This window comes from Cottoperca gobio, chromosome 19 (genome assembly GCF_900634415.1).
Source record: "Cottoperca gobio chromosome 19, fCotGob3.1, whole genome shotgun sequence".
NCBI classification, from domain to species: domain Eukaryota; kingdom Metazoa; phylum Chordata; class Actinopteri; order Perciformes; family Bovichtidae; genus Cottoperca; species Cottoperca gobio.
The window spans coordinates 10,453,991-10,475,154 of record NC_041373.1 but is presented as its reverse complement, the minus strand read 5'-3'; the positions used below and the strand labels follow the sequence as shown (position 1 = coordinate 10,475,154).

Below are 21,164 nucleotides of genomic sequence, written 5' to 3'. Positions count from 1 at the left end.
CACTAATGGACACCGTTAGATCAGATGGAAGAAATGAGTGAATAATTCAACAAGTAGTAGCTTCTAAAATATATAACAGACCACTTACCAATATCTGCATTGCAAATGATCTTTTTTAAAAAGGGTTAAGGTTGAGCGATCCTTTATATTCTGCGTCGTTGGAATCTAAATACAAGCTAAGACTAAGAAAGTGCACTCAGTGGAATGCAGATCTCCCCTCTCCCCTCCTAAACAAAGAGGAATTGAATCACAATCAATCGTCCCTGCGGGCTCCCTTACAATCACGATGACGCCGAATATAGCAGATACAGGGATTTATTCAACTCGTACTGTGCCTAACTTTAGAGCATCATAACATATCGGGTATGGAATTTCCATCTGCAGATGCTCCGGTTCAAAATGAGACCAAACTTTTCTATGGATGTCAGTTTTTGAGCCACAGAGAGATGTGGCCTGCAAGAGACTTGGTAAGGCTTGTTTTTACCCTAGCTAGCCGATTGCCAGAAATACCTTTTTGCTACTGAAGCAGTTGTTGATCCCCTACTGGCCGATTAAGAGAAGTGAGGAGTCAGCTGTCAATGAAACAGGTTGTGAATTCCCAAAACCACAAGAGGTCCTAGAGCATACAGTAATGAATGTGCCCAAAAAATATTAGACTGAGGGGCAGTATGAGAGATTAGCTGTGGACAGACAGAACGAACGCATGATCCCCTCCAGGGTTACGCCTGGCAGAGATAAAGACATTTCTGAGATTTTTCTGCTTCACATCTTCTCTCAGTGCACAGTGTGATTGAAACACCAACTCAAACATTTGAGAAGAAAACACAAAGAAAAGCAAAAATCAAAGAGCTCAATTAGTTTTAAATGCACGGACGAGCAAAAAACTGGTAATTGGAAGAAAAAGAAATTAGTCCTCAGCACGCCGACCTCACAGGGCTGAAATAATAAAAAAGAAATGGATTACACCTGGTTCACTTTATAGACAATCCACAGGAACTAAACATCACTTCATCACAAAGACTCAGTATGCAAATTCCACACAAAAACACTCCAGCCGCCAGCTTGCGGATTAAAAGTTGCTCTGAGGTGACAGTGCTTTCCACTGCAGCTCCATGCCACCACATATTACCAGAATATTACAAATATTAGCAAGGCCAGGAGTCTACCACCATGCTTACGGCTCTAAGAAGCTGTACGACAGTAGGCACAGTGGTGTTTTGAGCTGAATGCTAACATGATCACATAGAAAACGCTGACTTCAATCATCAAAAATGAGCCCCATCAATAGATACAGCTATGAATAATGTTTATTGAATATACTCACTAAAGGGTTTAGAGATAAAAACTTACTTCCAGTGGATTGTCTATAGTGAGTAAGTTTGATCTGTGAGGTCGAAAGAAGCTAAACAAAATACAGTAAAGCTATTAAAATGTTCTACCTGAGAGTTATCTGAGCAGCAAACTCTGGGGAATTGCTCACCATGTGCTGCAATTCACTGGTTCAAGAAATAGTAGTAACTATTAAGTTACTATTAAGAAGTATTAAGTAGTAATGAAAGCTAAAAATGCCAAAAATACTGCACGGAAAGGAAGTAAGACATCTTGCAGACGGATGCGTTCTTTCAAATCCCATTGTGAGACGGTTTACTGGAGATAAAATGAAAACAGTTTAATGATCCTTACCCTTGTGCTGAAGGCCCTGAACGGACTACTGTCTGCATGTTCAATGGGGTAGGAGATGTTGAAATCATGGCCACAGGTGCCAGGAGCAAAATTGAGGTGTTCAGCTGTGTAGATCCAGTGAGTCCCATCGGAGTGATCAGCAGATGGTTCCAGTACAAAGGATTTGCCTTCGAGAGTTATGAAACCCCTGCAGAGACAGAAAAGGTGAGACTCGTCATTTTCTATTTATGTTCCCAGAATTAAAATGCTGGAACTGCATTGAAACATATCAGACGTGCAGGAAAAGCAAAATGTCAATCTGACCTGGCTGACATAAAAGGAATGCTGGCTTATGTGTCACATCCTTACACAACCAGAAAATATAATACATCATTGTGATGAATGTACTAAAGAGAAGTGTCTCTTAGTTTTTCCCATTGTTTCCTCTTTCTTAACTTTTCTCATGATTTAACAGTGGCCTCAGTGATTTAAAGTGACATGTCTAGTGAGTTTGGATAAACTGTGAGATTCTCACAGACCTTGCACAATATTCCCAACCCAATGAATTTCCACTAACCACTTTCGCCCCCACACACACACACACACACAAGCCTGAGCGCTGCCAACTTTCAACCAAGAACAATTTGTCTCGGTGAACCAGGCAATGCGTAGCTCTCTGTCGAAAAGAGTTCCGTGCATCTGTTACTGTGCAGACAGGTTGCAGAAAAACTGAAACAAATAAATATTAAGCCGAATCGCTGAGTCTAGAGGATGTAGACGTTTGGCTGGTTTGTGATAACATTCCTGATGGTGTCCAATGATATTACTGCGATCATAACTCCTGTTTGACATCGGCAAACAGAGTGTTTCCCATACTGTAATTCCTCATTTGTCTAAAAAGCCTTACAATGTGTCAAGTTTACTGCTTTTCAACAGTATATGCAGAGTGTCATCTCAATGTATTATTGTAGCAAAATTCATCATTTACTGAGTTCTGTTGACATACCATCTTCTCAGAGTTTTACACTTGAGACTTCTGCCTCGGCCTCAAGTCAGACTTAAAGCATAATTCCTGTTTATTACAACCTGGATTGGATTTTCATAGCTTTGATGAACATTTTTAATGGTTTTAATGACGTTGTGCTCACTAAAATAACTGATCAGAGAGGTTGTAGCCACATAAATGGCCACGTAAATCCATTTATTTAGAGATAAAACGGGAAAATGAGCTGGCGATAATAATCACTTCCTGTACAGGATAAACTCTGGGCATGTGTTTCTACTATGGCAAGTCATTGGGCTGTAGTTTTAGTGGTTATGCAATGACAATAATGAAAACATAAATGTCACAAACTTACTTAATACCAGCGCAGGTACTGAGACTGACGTCCGAGTTGCCGTGACCCTCCACCTCACCGTGGTAGTAGCAGTTTGCCTGAGGGAGCACAGAAATAAAGTTCTTCAATATTTAAAATTCAAGACAAGAAGGACGGGACCACCAGTGCGACACTAAACATGTATTTAGGCTTTCCAACAACAGCTGTACCAGCTGATCACTGTGAAATATGGGGGGAATTGTCTTTTGCAGACTTAGCAGCAGACATTCACACTCATCACCACAGGACGGCTGAAATCTGTGCACTTTCACAATTTACAGCACAATCTTTGCGTGCTGCTGCGATATCAGGTGCCCGCTTTCATGGACCACCTGTCAAGCTGCGGCAGGGAGTAACGAAAGTGGATGGAGCCCATGTTTATTGAACCAGGCCTGGCAGCGAGAGGGCGGGGAGGAAGCGTCTGGTTTAGAATGAAAACAGACTTTCTGCTACAGTTAGACGGCCTCGCTCAGGTGAGGTCTAACCAACCCCTTCTGCCACCCTGTTCTGGAAAACAAGGAAATATGAGTTTTACACCTCTCTTTGGCTGCCTCTAAATATAGAGTGCAGGCAGTAAACTTCAATGTCCGGCCTAATTCACGGCGGCTTACATCGAGTAGCTGCTGATTTTGCATGTTTGGTTGCTGAATGAGTTTCTGTAGTTAAAGGGAAACCTTCCATATTCACAGCACTGATTAACAGTAGTTCTGCAACGTGTTCTCACTATAAACGGCATTGATTAATTATGCCTTTAAGAGTGGGGTTCAATAGCATTTTCTCACATCTGGATGTAGCATTGAATCCAGTAATTGAACCTGAATCTTTAAGAAATCCTTCATCAAAAGGACAAAAATCAATTAATACTGCTTTGAGAACTTTTGATATTCAGATTTTCTTTTGTTAGACAAATTATCTTTATTTAACTAAATAGATTTGTGTATACGTTCAAGAATTTTACCAACTTGGAACCAGATGGAAAATGGCAATACTATACTATTAATAATATAAAAACACATTGAAATGTTACCAGGAAACATAATCCATGCAGCACTTACATTTCTTCCCAAATGTATTTGGCTATAAACTTAAGTAGCATATAAACATGAGTTCTTTGGACACAAGGTTGAAAAATGTATTTGGCTATTGTAAACCAAACTTACTGCCCGAAGGACAATATCTTATTCAGAGGACATTAAAAAAAACAGACTCAAAGCCTTGAAAGCTTTGTCTGTTTGGCCACTTTCCATATCTCTACCTAGAGGTGTACTGAAAGAGAAAGATCCATTATGGTGAGGAAAAAGGCAAAGAAAGGACAGCCCATTACATGAAATATGAAATTTTTAGTGTAGCGTGGAGGAGCAGGGCTGGATTTAGTGCGCTGAGTTAATGCTACCACCTCATGTTTCTTTGATGAGATCATGACTGTGATGCATCGATATAAAAGATATGAATAGACTTTTTGTTTCTAAGGTTTCTGCAGAAAGAAATGAGGAAAGGAAAAAGTGCTTACGTCTTCATATCTGGAATAAGAAAGATTAATAACTAATACCCAGATTATTGTGGGAGGAAAAGCCGGGTGTGAACATCACATTGTTTATCATAACTCATTTATTATTCTAAGTTAACTCTTTAATATCCATGCTAGTGATTCATATTCCCAGCAGTGTTTTGTTACGGCACATGGCACTCATCTATTGCATTGTGTGTGGACTTTAGAGAGAAAGGGAGAGGACGTAAAACAGACAGAGAGATCCGAGAGAGGGCTGACTCACAGCAGTACCTTGCCTTTGACACACAACTGAACCCTCCAGATACTTGCCCAGATCACTATATCAGTCTCCTCCCTGCCGGCAGGACAAATAAATTAACTACGGATCAGTCTCAGAAGATCTGGCCGTTTCCAGTAAAAGAAGACCCTCCCTGGCTGTGGTCATGAGAGAGGAATGAGAGGAGGGATGGAGGTCGAATGATGTCCGTTAGTTTCCAAGCCTGTAAGACACTGAGCAGGTAGATACTCCGAGTGATCCTTCGGACCATCCATTACATTTTTAATACACCAATCCATCGAGTGCAGAATAGGTGCCCGACAGGAAATCGCTAGGAAGTCATTTGATTGCAAACGAGGCAAGAATGCTTCTTGTTTGCTTGTTCTCAAATGTGAGGATATCGCTGGTTTTACATCCTTGTAAATCGGATATTTTGGGCAGTTAATCGAAGAACAAAAAACAAGAAATATTAAGACATCCTCTTGGGCTCTGGTAAATTGTGAAAGCATTTTTTTTTTATCATCCTCAAATATTCTAAAGATTTAATCCATCTTGATAATAAAAACAACCGGTTGCATAAGCCTCAGTGTCTCCCAGAGTTGAGCCGCTACAACTCCTCCATTGTCTTTACGCTTTGGAAATGGCGGCAGTTCTGATGAGCTGGCCGAGCCGAGCCAATGATGGTCCGGCTCTGGTCGCACAGCTGTGGAAAGAATTGTTCATTTTACTGTGTGGGCTGGCCATTATTGAATTATATTAATCTCCTCTTTTGTGGATTTGAGCATAAGTAGGCCAAGCGTTTTGTATACAGACCTCACAAGATGTCTATTAATATGCATTCTGGGTATCCGAACAAAAATTAGAAGTGTAATTACTTTCCAAACAGCAGATGATCAAATCACTGAAATCAGGCAAGCAGGTGGAAGCTTTGAGGGGTATAAACTGTTCCACGTAGTGCAGCCACATCATTCTCATTCATTACAGTGAACTGTACGCGTAGTTTCCTAACAGTGTTGCTGTTTCTGAACCTCAAAATAAAGATCATTCAATAGAGGGACATGTATGGATACATGGAAGATGTTTTCAAAGACCCTTTGTATTCGAAAGCAGAACAGATGAGCTTAATGAAGATTACATATTAAATATGTATCCCAACACACAAGCAAATCACAAGAAATTGTAGGAAGACCAAATCCCTTGAATGGTTGGCAACAGGATATACACGAAGTTTCATTTATTAACTCATGAACTACACAAAGAGAATATATTTGTAAGTTATAAAGTAAAAAAAATCTGAAGTTGGTCAAAAATGATGCACTTTTTATGATGGTTTGAGTTGCATCCAACATAAAAGACTTGAGTTGTTTCCTTAAACTGTGCCTGTTCTCTGACCTCTCTGCCTTTTATTTCATCAAATATTAATCTGCTTCCTTGTATGGAAGACTACCCAATTCCAGATGGTTTGAAAGTGGGTCTAACTGCGACGTGACATTTTCTTAACTTCCTTGCTGACCTTAACAAAAGCACAACGAAGCTGAACCCGACAGGAAGAAGGCTTTTGCAGAAGCCCAAACATTCATACGAGCCGTTGGATGAGTGATAAATATCATTGTGTCAGCCTCGATAAAGAAACAGAAAATAAATGGTTGTTAACATACCGTGAAGTTGTGAGAGCCTGTGACCGCAATGCCGTCTTCCAGGTAATGGGTTTCTGTATAGTTACTTGCAAACAGCCCCCTGGAAAGAATAAACAAAGACAACAAAAGCTGAGAAGTGACCCTGAGGTGATTCAACCTTAAACAAATCAATCACAATGTCTTAAACTACTCTTGCATGGAAGATAAACAGTTTGATGTGATTTAAAATATAACCCTCCTTTAGTATAAATTGAATCGAACACCTTCAGGCTATAAGAAAGACATTTCTTTTTCTTTTTTTTAAATGCTGCTGTGATGTTTTCACACCACATGCATGCACCATGAAGAATCATTCGATATCAATCCATAACTCATTCCATGTGATTTGGCAGAACAGTAATTAGCTTACACATTGCAGACAATGGCAAACAATGAACGGATGGACATGATAGTGTGATCTGATAAAAAACGCGAATGGGGGGGATTATTTTGACAGGAAAGCAGTGAAGACGTCATTTTTAGTTATAGACGGGAATCAATAACCCTCTGAAGTGACTCTCTGAGGTTACCAAGTGATCCATTTGCAGTTTATATCTAGAAAGCGCGATAAATCAACACAGCGAGTCTCTGCTGCGAGCAAACAAGAGGCATCTCTCTCTTGCTTCCTATTCAGGAGGTCACTACCATATAGGGACTGGGAAAATTACAGCACTACCTTGGTAATGTGGGACCTACTGCCTACTCATTTATCTTCATCATGGCAAACTCAATTTTGTTATCACTACTTCACAATTAAAGCTTTCCACTCGCCAACCACTGTAAGGGTTTTACCGTGAAGCAACAGCTCCCTGTAGTCTTAATCAACATGATGTCAGTACTCGCTGGTGTGTAAAAGTATGTCTTTGAATACATTTTAAATATTGCAAGGAGGTGTGGTAAAAGAAGATTTGGCTACAGAGAGCATGTCGTTAATACCATCACCAATGTGAACCTTTTAACATGCTCGTACCTCATTTTTAGAAAACAGGCCCCGAACACAGTTAACTATACACCCATATCAATGTGTGAGACATACAAAGCTTTAAACCACATCTCATGACCACTATGAGGGACTTTCTAAGTTATCACGTGACCGGAAACAACGAGTAAGTTGGACCTTGTGTTGAGAATGTATTTGTCAAGCTGCTGTTTTTTTCATGGTCAAGAAGGAACCTTTAATATTATGTCCCCAAAGGAAATGCATTTAAGTCTGTCTCGCTCACAATCGTTCCGCTACTTTGTTGTGTTTTGGAGACACTCCATACTGAACATCCAGCAGAGAAGTGAGTTATAAAACAAGAGTTGGGAGCTTTTCAGATTGACTCACTAATGGAATTCATTGCAACGGGTTTATATCCAAGTAAACAACAGCTGGTGTCCTTCAAGAAGCAACCACCAAACTACAAACCTTTCAGAGCCTCCTGTAGACTTTTCAGGTGATTTATTGTTTGACACTCAAAAGATTGATTTTGCCTTTTTGTCATTGCAATGACAAAACAAATCTTTGCCACCACAGCCCTACTGCAGTGATGGCTGTCCTTCTTGTCTGAGCACTGCTCTTTTGTCTGGCCGAGGGAAGGACACTCAGCGGGGGGAGAGGATCAACAACATAAATAGATCAACAAATGAACTGAGATCCAACAAAGCTATGTGGACCCCCTCCTGGGTTGATTAGTGCACCAATAACATGTGTATTTGTGTCCATGATTTGTACAAGTGAGGATGAGTGTCCATGTATTGTACATACAGCGAGTGCATGTACAGTATTACACTGCAGGACACCAGCAGATGGTTGGCTGGTGCTAATCCACAGCAGAGGAACAAACCTCAGCAGGCAGCTGGATTCTCTTACTGACCTCACCGCTGACAACCCAGCTGGGAGTGTCAGCTGTAACAACCTGGGAGAGGGGGGTTATTTTGTTTGGGAGCTGTCAGCATGAGACACAATACTTCCCCGCCCTCTACTCCTCTGCAGAGCCAAAGAGCTGGTAATAATCATTGGATCAAAGCGAGGCCAAAGAGTGGAGAAAGCCAAATAAAATGATGTGTTTCTTCAGTCTTAATTAGGTCTGCGCTCTCGGTCGGACACACAACCTCAACATCTGCCCACAGCAGACAATCCAGTGGGGTGAGTGTGTGTGCATGCGTCTTCCTCACTGCATGCCTGTAACACTCTGGGAGAGGGTGGGTATAAAATAACATGTTGCGGACACATGGATCCAAGAAACTGTACTTTAGTTCACCTGAGTGGGGTGGGCTGAGGTTCAAGGCAATCCACGTGCATATCAAGAAAATATCAGTTATTGGCCTTCTTGCATTGTTAGCAATGGTTTCTTCTTTGCTACTTGTACGGGTGTTCTCCAATTTCCTGTAAACATACATGGCCACCATTGGCCTCTCAGAAATAGGACAGAGAGGCCAGTGGTGGCCACGTCTGTGTCACACAGATGACTCGTCTTTACCAAATGAGAGGCCAGTGGTTCTGAATGAGAGGTTTCTCACTACCATTCTTTGGTTGATAGCCTGTATCTGAACTTAACTTAACTAACGTAGCTTGTCACTTCCTTGTCAAAATGGCCGAGTGATACAAGTGGATTTTCGTTCCGACTGATGGAAAGTTTGTCCCAAAAACCGTGTTTGTAAAATGCAAAATTGCAAGCGTAAAATTGAGATTGTTGTTGAATATGTTCATGTATTTGCAGATCCCTTCTATATTTGCAAAATAGTTTTTTGTGGAAGATGTTTTACATTTACAGATTACACATTTACACACGGATTGTTGATTTGTTCACACAACTAATATTGAGACAAATCCATGTCCATATAACTCACATGGTCAGTAGCTTCATATCATAGGTTGCAAAGGGCGCCAGGATTAGATTGTTTCCTGACAGCGGAGGTTAACCCTTGTGCATAATGACGAAAGTATGTCCACCATCACTTACATTGAAAGTGGATTAAGAAGGAATCTTTCAATGGATAGTATCAACAGAAGGGGAAACGTGTTTCAATGTTCATATGGGCACCTGGCTGATGTTTAAAGGCAGACTTGAAAACTGTGCTTTAATAGCCTAGAACATGATAAACCACACACATTAGAGTTACAGTTTGCACTAAGCACATGCAAGAAAACACCACGCAGGAGTAGTATTTGCATCATTGAGCCAACAAAGTGCAAACACATACACATATACAGACAACCTCCCTGTGCACCTCAACCAGGAGACGACACCTATAGGTTCCTCTCATCCCGACCGAGCGATGAACCGCCAGCCAAATACATCATGCGTCTAATTCCACAAGCCACCCGCCCCACGTGGCAGCCGCAGCAGCTCACTGTTTATCAATCAGCGGGAAGTTAATGAGGCACGGAGGAAGGGAGGGGAAGGGGGGTCGTGCCCCCCATTTAAAATGCATTACCCACGGGACAGGCTTAAAGCAGGGCTCTGTCTGACTGACAGGGAGTCAGCATCAGGTAGAGGCGCCAAGAATCAACACGAAGATGCAACGTTTAGGCTGTTAATGCCGCAGAACCTGTCCCGAGTGGAGGCATCCTGACACCCCAAACTAGCACAAAAAAAACCATAAGGATTGCAAGTGTGACACAGCAGGAGGTAGATATCACTGAGATGTGTGCTGCTGTTGCATGGACAGAGAAATATGTGCTACCTTCCCCGTATCTGATGCAATACCTGTGTTATGTTTTTGTCTTGGCATGCTGTCTCGAGGCTGAAATAAAAAAATGATAGAGTTCGATTTGCCTGTCAGTAGATTTGACAACACTGACAGAAAGACAATGAAGTCACTTCAAGCTAATCCTGAATGCCAGCTACAAAATGCCACTTCTGTTACTCCTGGATTAAATTAATCATATTTCTTCTGTTGTATCTGCTCAACAATGTCAGCCTCTTCTGTCTGTCTTTGTATAGGGAAATACCACCGGGATTCACACAATGTCTTATCGAAATGGAATAGATTCCCATACAGAAATACATGTCAAGGCTTACTATTCAAACACAATCCCTGTTGTGAACAGTCTAATTGAGAAAATAGAACCACGCCGACCTCGGGAAACTTATCTCTTTGGTGTTTTCTTAACACATTCCATCATTCTTGTACATGTGGTCTTCTAGTGTTTGCTCTGCTTTAACGCGAGTAAAGCAAATGTTACACTGTGTGAGATATATTAATTGCAACAAGCTTGATGAATTGGAATTAGTGCTTAATCCATCAACAGAAAACGGGGGGTCTCATTAGTAGGTGAGTGCTGCGTATGACCTAGAAAGAAAGGTCCTTTACAAGCATATTAACAGCTTTTATATGATAATGTTGTATCGGTTTTTTATTGATTATGACACACAATTGTACATCTCTTCTTCGTATCCCACTGAAAACGTGTGATGATGTCGGGGAGAGGAGAGTTCATATCGGGACACTTTTGAACAAATTTTGAGGCAATATCAAATGACTGAATTGATTATGTGACAGGCCAAGAGAAGAAAGAAACACATTGTTGTTGTGAGAAAAATTGTGTTTCCTTGCCCGTGCTGGATCTGTTCTATTTGGCAGAATATAAAATAGCACATTTTTCAGTCAGTAGTCAAAATGGGTTTTCAACTTCACGCTCCGCAGGACTTGATAAGGTATCCAACCAGGCTACGAGAATAATTGAGCATAGAAAAGGTTAGTGCTTACACATTCTGTGACAATAATGGAAGTATTTTAAAAAGAAAATGAACTTCCCTTTTTTTTGGGAGTACATAAAGTGAATATCCTTAATTGACTTGCAATGTCCAGCACATTGCCACCACAACCTTCATTACTGCTGTTGGAATACAAGCGCGATCAATGTGCAGCGATTTCCCCGTCGTAGACTTCGATATGTCTCATTAAACTCGGACGACCTAATCAGGGACTTCTGGACAAATACTACAGTTAACTATGATAAATGAGGCGCTAAGCATTAGGCCTCAGGAGGGCAAGTAGCTCCTCTCGCACTTGTAAGCTCCGCTCTGTAACGGAAAGTTATTTAGAACATATATAAATATAAACATTTAGAGCCGATGAAATCATCATCAAAGAAATAAGTTTCTCGTAAAAACCTAATCTAGGAGCTCCAATTAGTACATTATGTTTCAACGGAGAGGCCCGTGGGGCAATGTGGTAGTAATAATGTCCCGTCGCTTTCATGTGGCAAGTGGCAAGAACCCAGCTCCGCGTGGAAAAAGTGGGATCATGTGCATGAAAACCTACAATGGTGCAAACCCCCCCGAGCCAAAGAAACTTGTCTCAGTGTTAGTAACATTCTTTTTCCAGGCGCAAGGGAAGAGGGCCAGTCTTCCTGGCTGTGATCTGTCTGACATCAGGCAGTGTTGCAGGCCAGTGCCAAGTAGAGCAGAGAAGCAGAATTCCCCCTGCTTACCCCGAGCTCAATGCAACTCCCAGTCTTCACGAAGCATGTCATGAACAGAGCCGTTAGAGCATGCCAGCCAATTTCTGCTCATGGAGGAGGCAGGAAGGGGGGGGGGAAAGAGCCGAAAAAGTCAAGGCAGATGGTTTTGACTTTATAAACTGCCATGTTCAGTAGTGAGCTAACTTGCAGCTCGCTGGTGCCCCTGGCTCTAGGACCAACGGTCCAGCACGACAAGGTACAAAACACAGAAAATGTGGACTTTGGCTTCTGTCAAGAAAGCCAACGGTGTTGAAAATGCAAAAATGAAAGCTTCTCATATTTGTTTATCCCCGTTTCAACTTATGATAACAGCCTCATTATGATTCTTTACACCTGCGTGACATCCTGGGGGTGGTTAATTGGGCAGCTAGATGGTCAAACAGAATAGCCATTAGTAGCAGTGGCACGCAATTATCGCAGTGACTGTCACCTAGAGATTGATGTGGTTAAGCCCAGGCATGCCCCGTGAAATCAATAAAGTGTCATCTCTGTGCAATGTCTGCGTGATGGATGACTCCACAGGTTCCCAATTACAGAGACTGGATGATGAATACCACGCCAACAATGGATAAGATAATTGGAATTAGGACAGAAGTGCAACACTAATCTTTGATAAAGTGTGAAGATGATGACGCCGAGTTTACAGAGATACACAGGTATATTAGTCACTATACAAACAATAGATTCTGTACTGTAGTGTCTCTATTTCTCAACAAGTACACCAGGGATGGTTCACCAACAAAAAGGTCTGCTGTCATGTATTTTTGAAGAAGCCAGCCACCCTTACATCTGAATGACTACATTCGGATCATTCGCTATGCAGCTAAGAAGGCTGAGTATGTACATAAAGTACAGCAGCGTGATCAGTCAACCGAGAAAGAGAGAAAGCCCAGAGGACACAGAGACGTGCCGTTAGCAACCTCACATCTCCAAGAATACAAATCCAAAGTCTGTCCTCACCAGAAGAAAAAGAATCAGCACTAGTTGTTTCTTCAAACGGCCTATGTTTTTGCTTTCCCATCGAGGGAGCTCTTGCGGTTGCGAGAATAATGACTCTTTAAGTAGAAAAGGTAGAAGTGGCGTGATAGTATTATACCACCACAGAAGTAGGCAGGAGGTCCTAGTGGATGGTGCATGCATAGCAACCACAACCACAATCTTAACCTAGCACTCTCAGCTTTAAGTTAATGAGACCGAGTATAGTGGGGGCAAACCAGGAAACGCTCATGAATAGTTTTTTGGAATGGTCACATTTAGGCACGAGGACTTGTTTATTTTCAGTTGCTTCCCGTGTCACACTGCTGCTGCTGCCTAACCATATTATGGGAGCACTTTGTCCTTTGCTGTGCCACAGTTCAGTGTGGAGTGACACATAGTCCAGCCATTTCAGTCTGATAAGCATGATGAAAACTTAATTGAATAATAAAAAGCCACGGTTGTTAGAATTCTCACTAGTCGTCTAGTTTTACCACTTATCTGCGGTATGGGCGTATTGTATAGGTCCCAAAAACATAACTACAACCAGTCTCAAACAGGATAACTACAGGAAGAGTCAGATGTTTTTCCACAAAATTGTCCGTTCCCCTCTTTCGTTTCTCCGCCTGTTGTCACTTTCCGACTGTAACATCAAGTTACATCTGGCGCTCATGTGTTTTGCTTACACCACAGTGTTTGTCACCCAAAGGCATGCTGGCACATGCCAAATGTGACAAATTGTGTCTAGGAGAACACAGCAAATCATCACCTGCTCACTCCCGGTTTACAGCAGGGCAAGTCCTTTTCAATTCTTCAAAAGAAAAAGGCATTAATATGCTTTATTGCTCATGATGTCACTATGCCCAAGGACGGGGGGGAAAGTAATCGCATGTGACTAATCAAAGGCAGTTGATCGGCACACTGTTAACTCTAAATGCTCCACTTCAGGTCAAGTGGAATATGAAACTTAATTACGTATGATGTTTGCAATTAGACAAGTGTAAACTATTAAATCTAAATTCTAGGAAAACAAATAAAAACGAAATATCTTGGCAGTTTGTCGCAGGTTGATGTTTCTTCTTCTTTCTATTTTTTTCTTTGTATAATTACATGGGCCAGTGACATTGTTATCTGACACTACTTATGCCGAGCAGCAGTCTCTCAAATCGCCTTTGTTGTTGTGGATCACTGGAGGGGAGATCCTTCATCCTGCTTTCTACTCCTATCTGCCCCCCCCGGGGGCTTCTGCTCCTCTGTGTCAGAGAGCGTGCCTCTGCTTTCCCCTTTTCATCTCCCTCAGGGCGAGCTCCGGTTGTGTGGGAGAGATGGATGTAGAGAGTGTGTCCCCGCTTGTGTGCAGGAATCACCAAATGTGCTGGTAGTGCGACTTGATTTATGCGCGTCTGTGTGGGAGCATGTGCGTGTGCTTGTACACATGCAGGCATCGCTGCATGTGCTGTTTCCACAATTGAGGATTGTGTGTGTGTGTGCTCCACACACGTCGGGCTCATGGCTTATAGCTCATGCAACACATTCTTTTCTTTCAGCACTAGAAGCAAACCACAACACTCCCCGACTGATTTCCTAAAGTACTTATTCAATCCTCAGTACATCTTGCATTGGAAAACAAGGAGGACATGATAGAACTGTAATGCTTTCCCCAAGTATTTTTCAAACAAAATGTTAAAGGGCTAGTTCACAGAAATTAAAAGCAGTCGCTATAAAATCTGTTGACAGTGAGGTCTGGTTATAATGAGGACACAGTTTCTGAAAAGAGATGCTGAATATCAATTGCGGTTTTTTTATACAATATTATGGGCACCACATACCTCCGTTGTATTGGGGTGGAGGCAGGAATCCCAGAGATAGATACCTCATTTTGACATTCATGTATTTCAGCCTGTAGAAGAATCTAGAGAAATATTGAAAGCCTGCAGATGGAAATGGACTAAATTGAATTCATACCCCTCTCTGTTCCACGTGGAAACAATAAGCTTTACGTGCAGCCTCAAAGCAATTAATTGCATCCCATCTTCTCTGTCTGTTTTCTATAACTTCAGATCATTATGTGGTTTAAGGCTGAGAACTGGGATGACGTACCGAAGAGGGGTGAATGCAAACTCATTTTCCGGACGGGTCATGCTAATACAACAGCTTTGAGATTTCCCATTAATTTAAAGTGTTAGCAAAGATCTGGCCCACGGCCCAAAGCTCATGCGTCTATATTCATTGCAACCTCGTACTTGAACTAATGAACAGCTAGGGAACTTCAAACAATCACGCCTATCATTCTTTTCACAAGGTAAATGCACATGCAAAAAAGAAAACAGCAATTCAATTAATTAAATCTGTCTGTACTTGTACGGCCTCCCCCCTTCTTTCCTGCCCTTCTACCTCGTCTTGCACGCCCCTCAGGGAAATCAAACAATTAAGCGATGAATACAAATGTCCTCTCCCTCCCTTCATGTCTTTCACCCCTCTGATTGTGTCCGTGAGGGAGATGTCCTCCCTCTTTCTAGTAAAGTCAGCTTTTTATGCATTAGGTGGATTTGGTTATGCACCCTGACCCTCTATTCTTTAAGGAAATGATTGACAAGAGAAGAAGGCTCCGAGATTAGAGTCGGAAGGAGACAGAGCAGAAAAAAACTGTAGCGTTACATGCAAGGTCAAAACCCTCATGCATTTAAAACAGGTGTGGTCTGTACTAGGGCAAGGGAATGTCGAATGTATTAATCAATACATTTCCCAACCCTTCATAAATCTTTCATAACTCTTTACCAGCTTTCATTAAAACAATTTTCTGTTATGTCATACGTCTTTAAATCAGTTTTCCGACATCATTTCACTCCGTTTCTAAAACTTGTTGATTGATTTCCAAAAAATGCAGTAGCTCATCGATCATCCGCGGTTCATTGATCCCTGTAAGTAATATAGCTCTTGTTGTTCAGCTGATGCACCCAGGAAGTGGAACATTATTGGCTTTCTTTAAGAGATTGTTTGTAAACATCACATCATACATCAGAGCAGATGGAGCTTACAGCCGGGGCCCATCGAGCATGAAGAAAAGGTGAGCGCGGTTGATTTGCATCCACATCCATTTATTAATTTCCATCTGCATTTTGAACAAAATCGATTGCCCGACAGCCAGGATTGTAAAAGTTATGAGGCCATGAGTCATGCACAATCCCTCGAACCCTTTCAGAATATTTTTGCCAAAACACCAAAACGAATTTCCACATTTTAACCATCGCTTAACTATTCAATTGTATTTTGTGTGAGTTTTATATCCCAACATTAAGGTCTGAATGCTGAAAGCCTTCTCCACACTGCTCTTCTGGTAAAATACTGAATCTACTGAATCATTCATTTACTTATTAATTTATTGCCTCATTTGAATGTATTGAGTCTAAAAATACTGGAATCAGCCAATCAAATATACCGTCATGAGAATTTGTAATAGTTGAATGTTAAAGGAATATTTCTTGTCGAGGGTTAGATGAGAAGTTCAACACCACTCTCGTATGTGTAGGTACATAATGGAGCTGGAGCAGCTGGTTAGCTTAGTTTATCATAAAGATTGGAAACAGCTGGCTCTGTCCGAAGGTAACAACCACCTAGCAGAAACTCTAAAGATCCCTGATTAACGAGGGAGGTCACGATACTTCGGTATCAAGTCGATGCCAAAAACTCAGAAAACATTACGGTACTTCTTTTTTTTTACAGGTCCCATCGTCCCACGGACGCCTATCGACTACTACACTTCTGGTTTTGTGACATCCCAATGATGAAATCGTTATATCTTGTTTGCTTGATACGCCTGGGATTTTATAGGGGGATTATGTGCGGGACTATTTCTTGGCCGGGTGCAGTGACTTATTTGAGTCATCACTGTTTGCATGGAAACATCATGTTGACAACAGGACTGTTGCTCCAGCTTTATATTTAACTGACACATGAGTGGTAGTCTTCTCATCCAGCTCTTGTGTATTTCCCCAAAACATGTGGAATATATATTGTTTTTAACTTTTACTGACATTAACTTGCTAAAAGAAACCAAATGTTCAGAATAAATACAGAGGACAGGCCATCAGTGGAGAACTGGCTCTGCTTCTGCTAACTGAATATATGCCTTGTTGTTTTTCAAGATGAACAACCGATAGCTTTTCTCTCAGCTCGTGTGTCAACAAATGCAGTTTCCTGCTTAACCCTCTGTGAATTTACAACCTGCCTGTGACCCCTTCCCTCCGAAACTCTGTTGATGATTTTAAAGCATCTGTGTCATGGACCTCGATTCCATGGGGTCTCTGCACCCTGAAGCACTCCACAGCCTCTTTATCAAACCCTGGCAGCTCCTATTGTTGTTGGCAGCTCACTCCTGTCCCCAGTGCTGGAGGGATTAGGTGAGAGTGAGTGAGAAGGAATACGTGGGGCCAACCAAAAGGAGACCCTGCCGTGTCCAATACCCCAACAGGGAGTTATTAGAAGTTGCTGATGGCAAGAAAAAATGCGAGGAGGGAGAGGTGTGGAGGCAGGTAGACAGAAGAGGCTGAGGACTGCTTTCACACCTCATCTGACAAAGCAAAAACACTAGAAATCTCCAATCCAGTCATCACACATCCTCCCCCTGCCTCTGTCTACTCCCTGTGTGTCCATCTCTCAGCACTGTGGGGCCTCAGATCCTTAATGACAAGTGGGATGGGAAAGTAAAGGCATCTGCTTTCTGCATGACATGGAGACGGGGGGGGGGAGACTCCGTGCTCCAGGTCCCTGACTTTCTACGCACCATTTCCTTTTATCAAAAAAATACATTTAGTGACGAAAGAGTTTTAAATGAGTCAGAAGCAGGAACACACAAAGGAAAATACTTTTTTCAGCTCTTCCACTTTCTTTTCTCAATATAATTTAATGTATATAATATTATTATTATTATATATAATATTTCTATATTTGCTCCTATTTTACACTTTCATTTCTATTACTGTGTTTATGTATACACCAAAGCATGTGTATTTCTTGTATGTGAAAACATACTTGGCAATAAACCAAATTCTGATTCTGATTCTACTTTTCAGAAACTGCTGCTGGAGCTTTTTGCTGTGCTCGTCATCTGCAGCGGATGTCGTTCTTGCTTTCCACACGGCATTCATTTTTCACAAGGACACTGCTCTGTGTGAACATGCGTAGGGAGAACAGAAGGGGGGAAAACTCCTAGATCAGCTGAAACAAACAGGCTTCCTTCAGCCCAAATCTGACCGTCTGACTGATGACCACGCGTGGCTTCTTCGCTCAGTCAGTGACCCCCACACGCAGGGAGTGTTGGTCATAGGAAGGTCAGTGGACTGTGAGAACGGACAGAACAGGATGGAGGACAAGTAGAGCGAGCATTCCCTCCCGGCTTAACTCGCACTGTAACTCCGGAAGATCTATTTGTCTGTCTGTCAAAAAGGGAGGATGGAAGCCAGGACTGTGAGTCTGGAATGATTATCTTTATGGTCAGCAGCCACAGAGGTCAAAAACTTTGGCTGCTTTTGTTTATTCCCTTTGGCACCCTAAAGCCTTGAGAAAATTAGATTTCACTACAATTTATGGAGGCCGTTTGCTTAAATAGGTGAAAGGGAGAGAGCAAGAGCCAAAGAACGAAACAAAAGACAAACAATCTAATGGAAAGGAAGAAGAAGATAGACGGCCTCGGCTGACGGATGCTGAAACTAACTTTCGTGCTCCAAAAAACCTGAAGAGCCTCTAATAAAGCCATATTTTCTGGCCATTTTCTGCTACTGTATTACTACTCATTAATCCTTATGGGCATACGATTCAAATATATAAAGGTCGGTGTGGGTTTATGCTCTACTTTCGTAGCTGCATTACATGAGACCCAGAAGGAAGGCTTGCTTATTTCCCCTATGTCGACATGCAACAGCTTTGGCATTATTGCATGCATTTTGGTGAGACGGGGGGGGGGGAAGACAGCATGGGTTACAGGTTACCAGTCTCCAAAATTGGATTATTGCTGCCGTATATTAACAGTGAAAAATCCACCGCACATTAAAATCCTAGTACTTTGTTGATTTGTCTTTTTCATAAAAGAATTTAAAAATCATAAATGCTTACAAACAGTAGTAGCAGTGAACTGGAGGAAGAACACTAAAATTATGTGTAGTGATTTGATCAGAGGGAATAAAATGTTGTAATTAAAAAGACAAATCTTCTACGTGTGTATGGGAATATCCAGTATTTAATATTTAGCACAAAACAAAATGTATTTCCATTAACTTTGTGTGCTGTTTGGAAAAGACACATACTGTAGTGCAATCTAAATAGTACTTCTCCGATCTAATACAGTGGAGTCCCGAGCAGAGCTTGATAAAACATAAGGTTTCTCCTACTCGAGGAACATTTCTTCACACGGTCACAAGATGGATGGAAAGTTGGAAATAATGTGTGCTTAAATTTTTATCAGCCGTCTGGAATATGTTGAACAGTTGTGCAATAAATGCTCTTGCGGATATAGCCTTGCATTACGCTCCAATAAATGTTACAAAGTACTTACATGGAAGGTCTGAAAATGAGTTTACTTTCAAAATCTCCTCTTTTCATAACTCTGAATGCAATCTTATCTTAAAAGACGCATATAGGCTCCTGTTTAAAATGACAGGCTGGCATTTACAGATAGAATACAATGGGTTATTGTTCAGAATTGTTACTTTGACACCAAAAGCTTGAACAATGCAATAAAAGGCTCTTAAAATATGACTCATGCTAAAACATGAAAAAGGAAAAACAGGATGACGGCTGTCTGGTTGTCTCTCTGATTGCTGTCATGTCTTCCATTGAACTGGCTCTTAAAATCCTGAGCATCACCCAGTAAATCTCAGCTCAGCAGTTTGGATCCCAGCTGTGGAAACAAAACCCCCCTCCCCCTCCTCATCAGCTATCATCAGAGTGCCTGTGAGCAAGGCACCAAACACCCAGTTATCTACATTGAAAGCAGGATCAGAATGATCTAATTTTGGTAATTTAGTATCGACCTGCGCCTCATTAAAGAGAAAATAATCCAACTGTTAGACTTAAGTATCTTCCTATTACAGAAGCAATTTCTAATCTCATGTCCTATCCTATCTCAGAGCTCATATCTTATCCTAACTTAAGAAATCCAAACTATAACTTGGGAATTTGATTCTTCGGATCGTCCGTCCTGGATCTACGTTTTAGTATGTACACAAGAGTGACTGTATCTTTATTTAGAAGGCTACTCGAGCTGCACAAGCCAAACATATCAACGGCTCCTATTTTTCAAATTCTTTAAGCAAAAATGAATCCTCTTGGCAGTGGATACATAACTGTAGGCTACCCATTAATAAATGGTCCGGGAATTTTAAAGCGTCATCGTACGGTTTGAGTAGCCTTTCAATCATTATATTCTGCTCTTCATGTTGTACAATGACCTAACAATTGAATTTAGCACAGGGTCTATGCCAATTTATGATTCCTCACTTGGGAAATTTAGGACGGTTCTATAATAGCTAAAAAGATAAGATAAGGTTTTCTTTTTCTAAATGCATTTGGGAAATACGTTTCTGTAATACCAAAAAACTCCTAAATGTCATCCTAAACTGACAAGATAGGATTTGAGTAATCTGAAAATCTAATTTCAGTGATTTCCTGTAATGAGGCCCCGGAGGAATTACTGAAAAATGTTAAATTCGCAAAAAAAAAAGAGGGCATCTTTATCTGCAGGAGCTCTTTGTTGAAGGTAAGTCGTGAGTGATGGCTCGTCCACCAGAGAGAAAGTGCTGCTTACAGCAGGATTCATTTGGCTGTGCTCTTTGTGGTGAAGGGAGGCTGAAGAATAGATCTAGCAGCTGGAGTCCTGAGACCCCTGTAGTCTGTCTGGTAAAAGGCTCAGAGCGGTGCGGGGAAGACCCCTTTTGCTGCACAAATTATCTTTCTTAACAAGCCATTGAGTCGGATACTCTATCTCTATTTTCTTCAGCTTTATACTTAGAGTCTCCCTCCAACTCAAATCGCTGTGTCTTGTTTGACCTTCACTGTGCATAATGATGTATGTGCAGAATCCTTTTTACACAAGAGGGCTGTTTTCACATTCTCTGCTGAAGAACGATAAAGTTTCTCTCCGCTCACCTTGAATCTGCGTTTAAGGCGTATACTTGTGATTTTGTGACATCACCAATTTGAAAGCCAATCCTGGCACAATTTGCAAGTTACACAAGAGTGATGTGGAAACATGAACCTCCTG

General features: G+C 41.5%; 1 protein-coding gene across 1 annotated transcript in view; it reads right to left on the bottom strand.

Annotated features, from left to right (window-relative positions):
- adam12a (ADAM metallopeptidase domain 12a) overlaps positions 1 to 21,164 on the bottom strand; it is a 66,960-nt gene that overhangs the window by 26,732 nt on the left and 19,064 nt on the right. The window contains exons 4-6 of the mRNA XM_029457218.1: positions 6,463 to 6,541; positions 3,021 to 3,097; positions 1,684 to 1,870 (exon numbers count right to left, since the gene is read on the bottom strand). Of these exons, the coding sequence (XP_029313078.1) occupies positions 1,684 to 1,870; positions 3,021 to 3,097; positions 6,463 to 6,541 (343 nt within the window). The remainder of the gene's footprint in view (positions 1 to 1,683; positions 1,871 to 3,020; positions 3,098 to 6,462; positions 6,542 to 21,164) is intronic.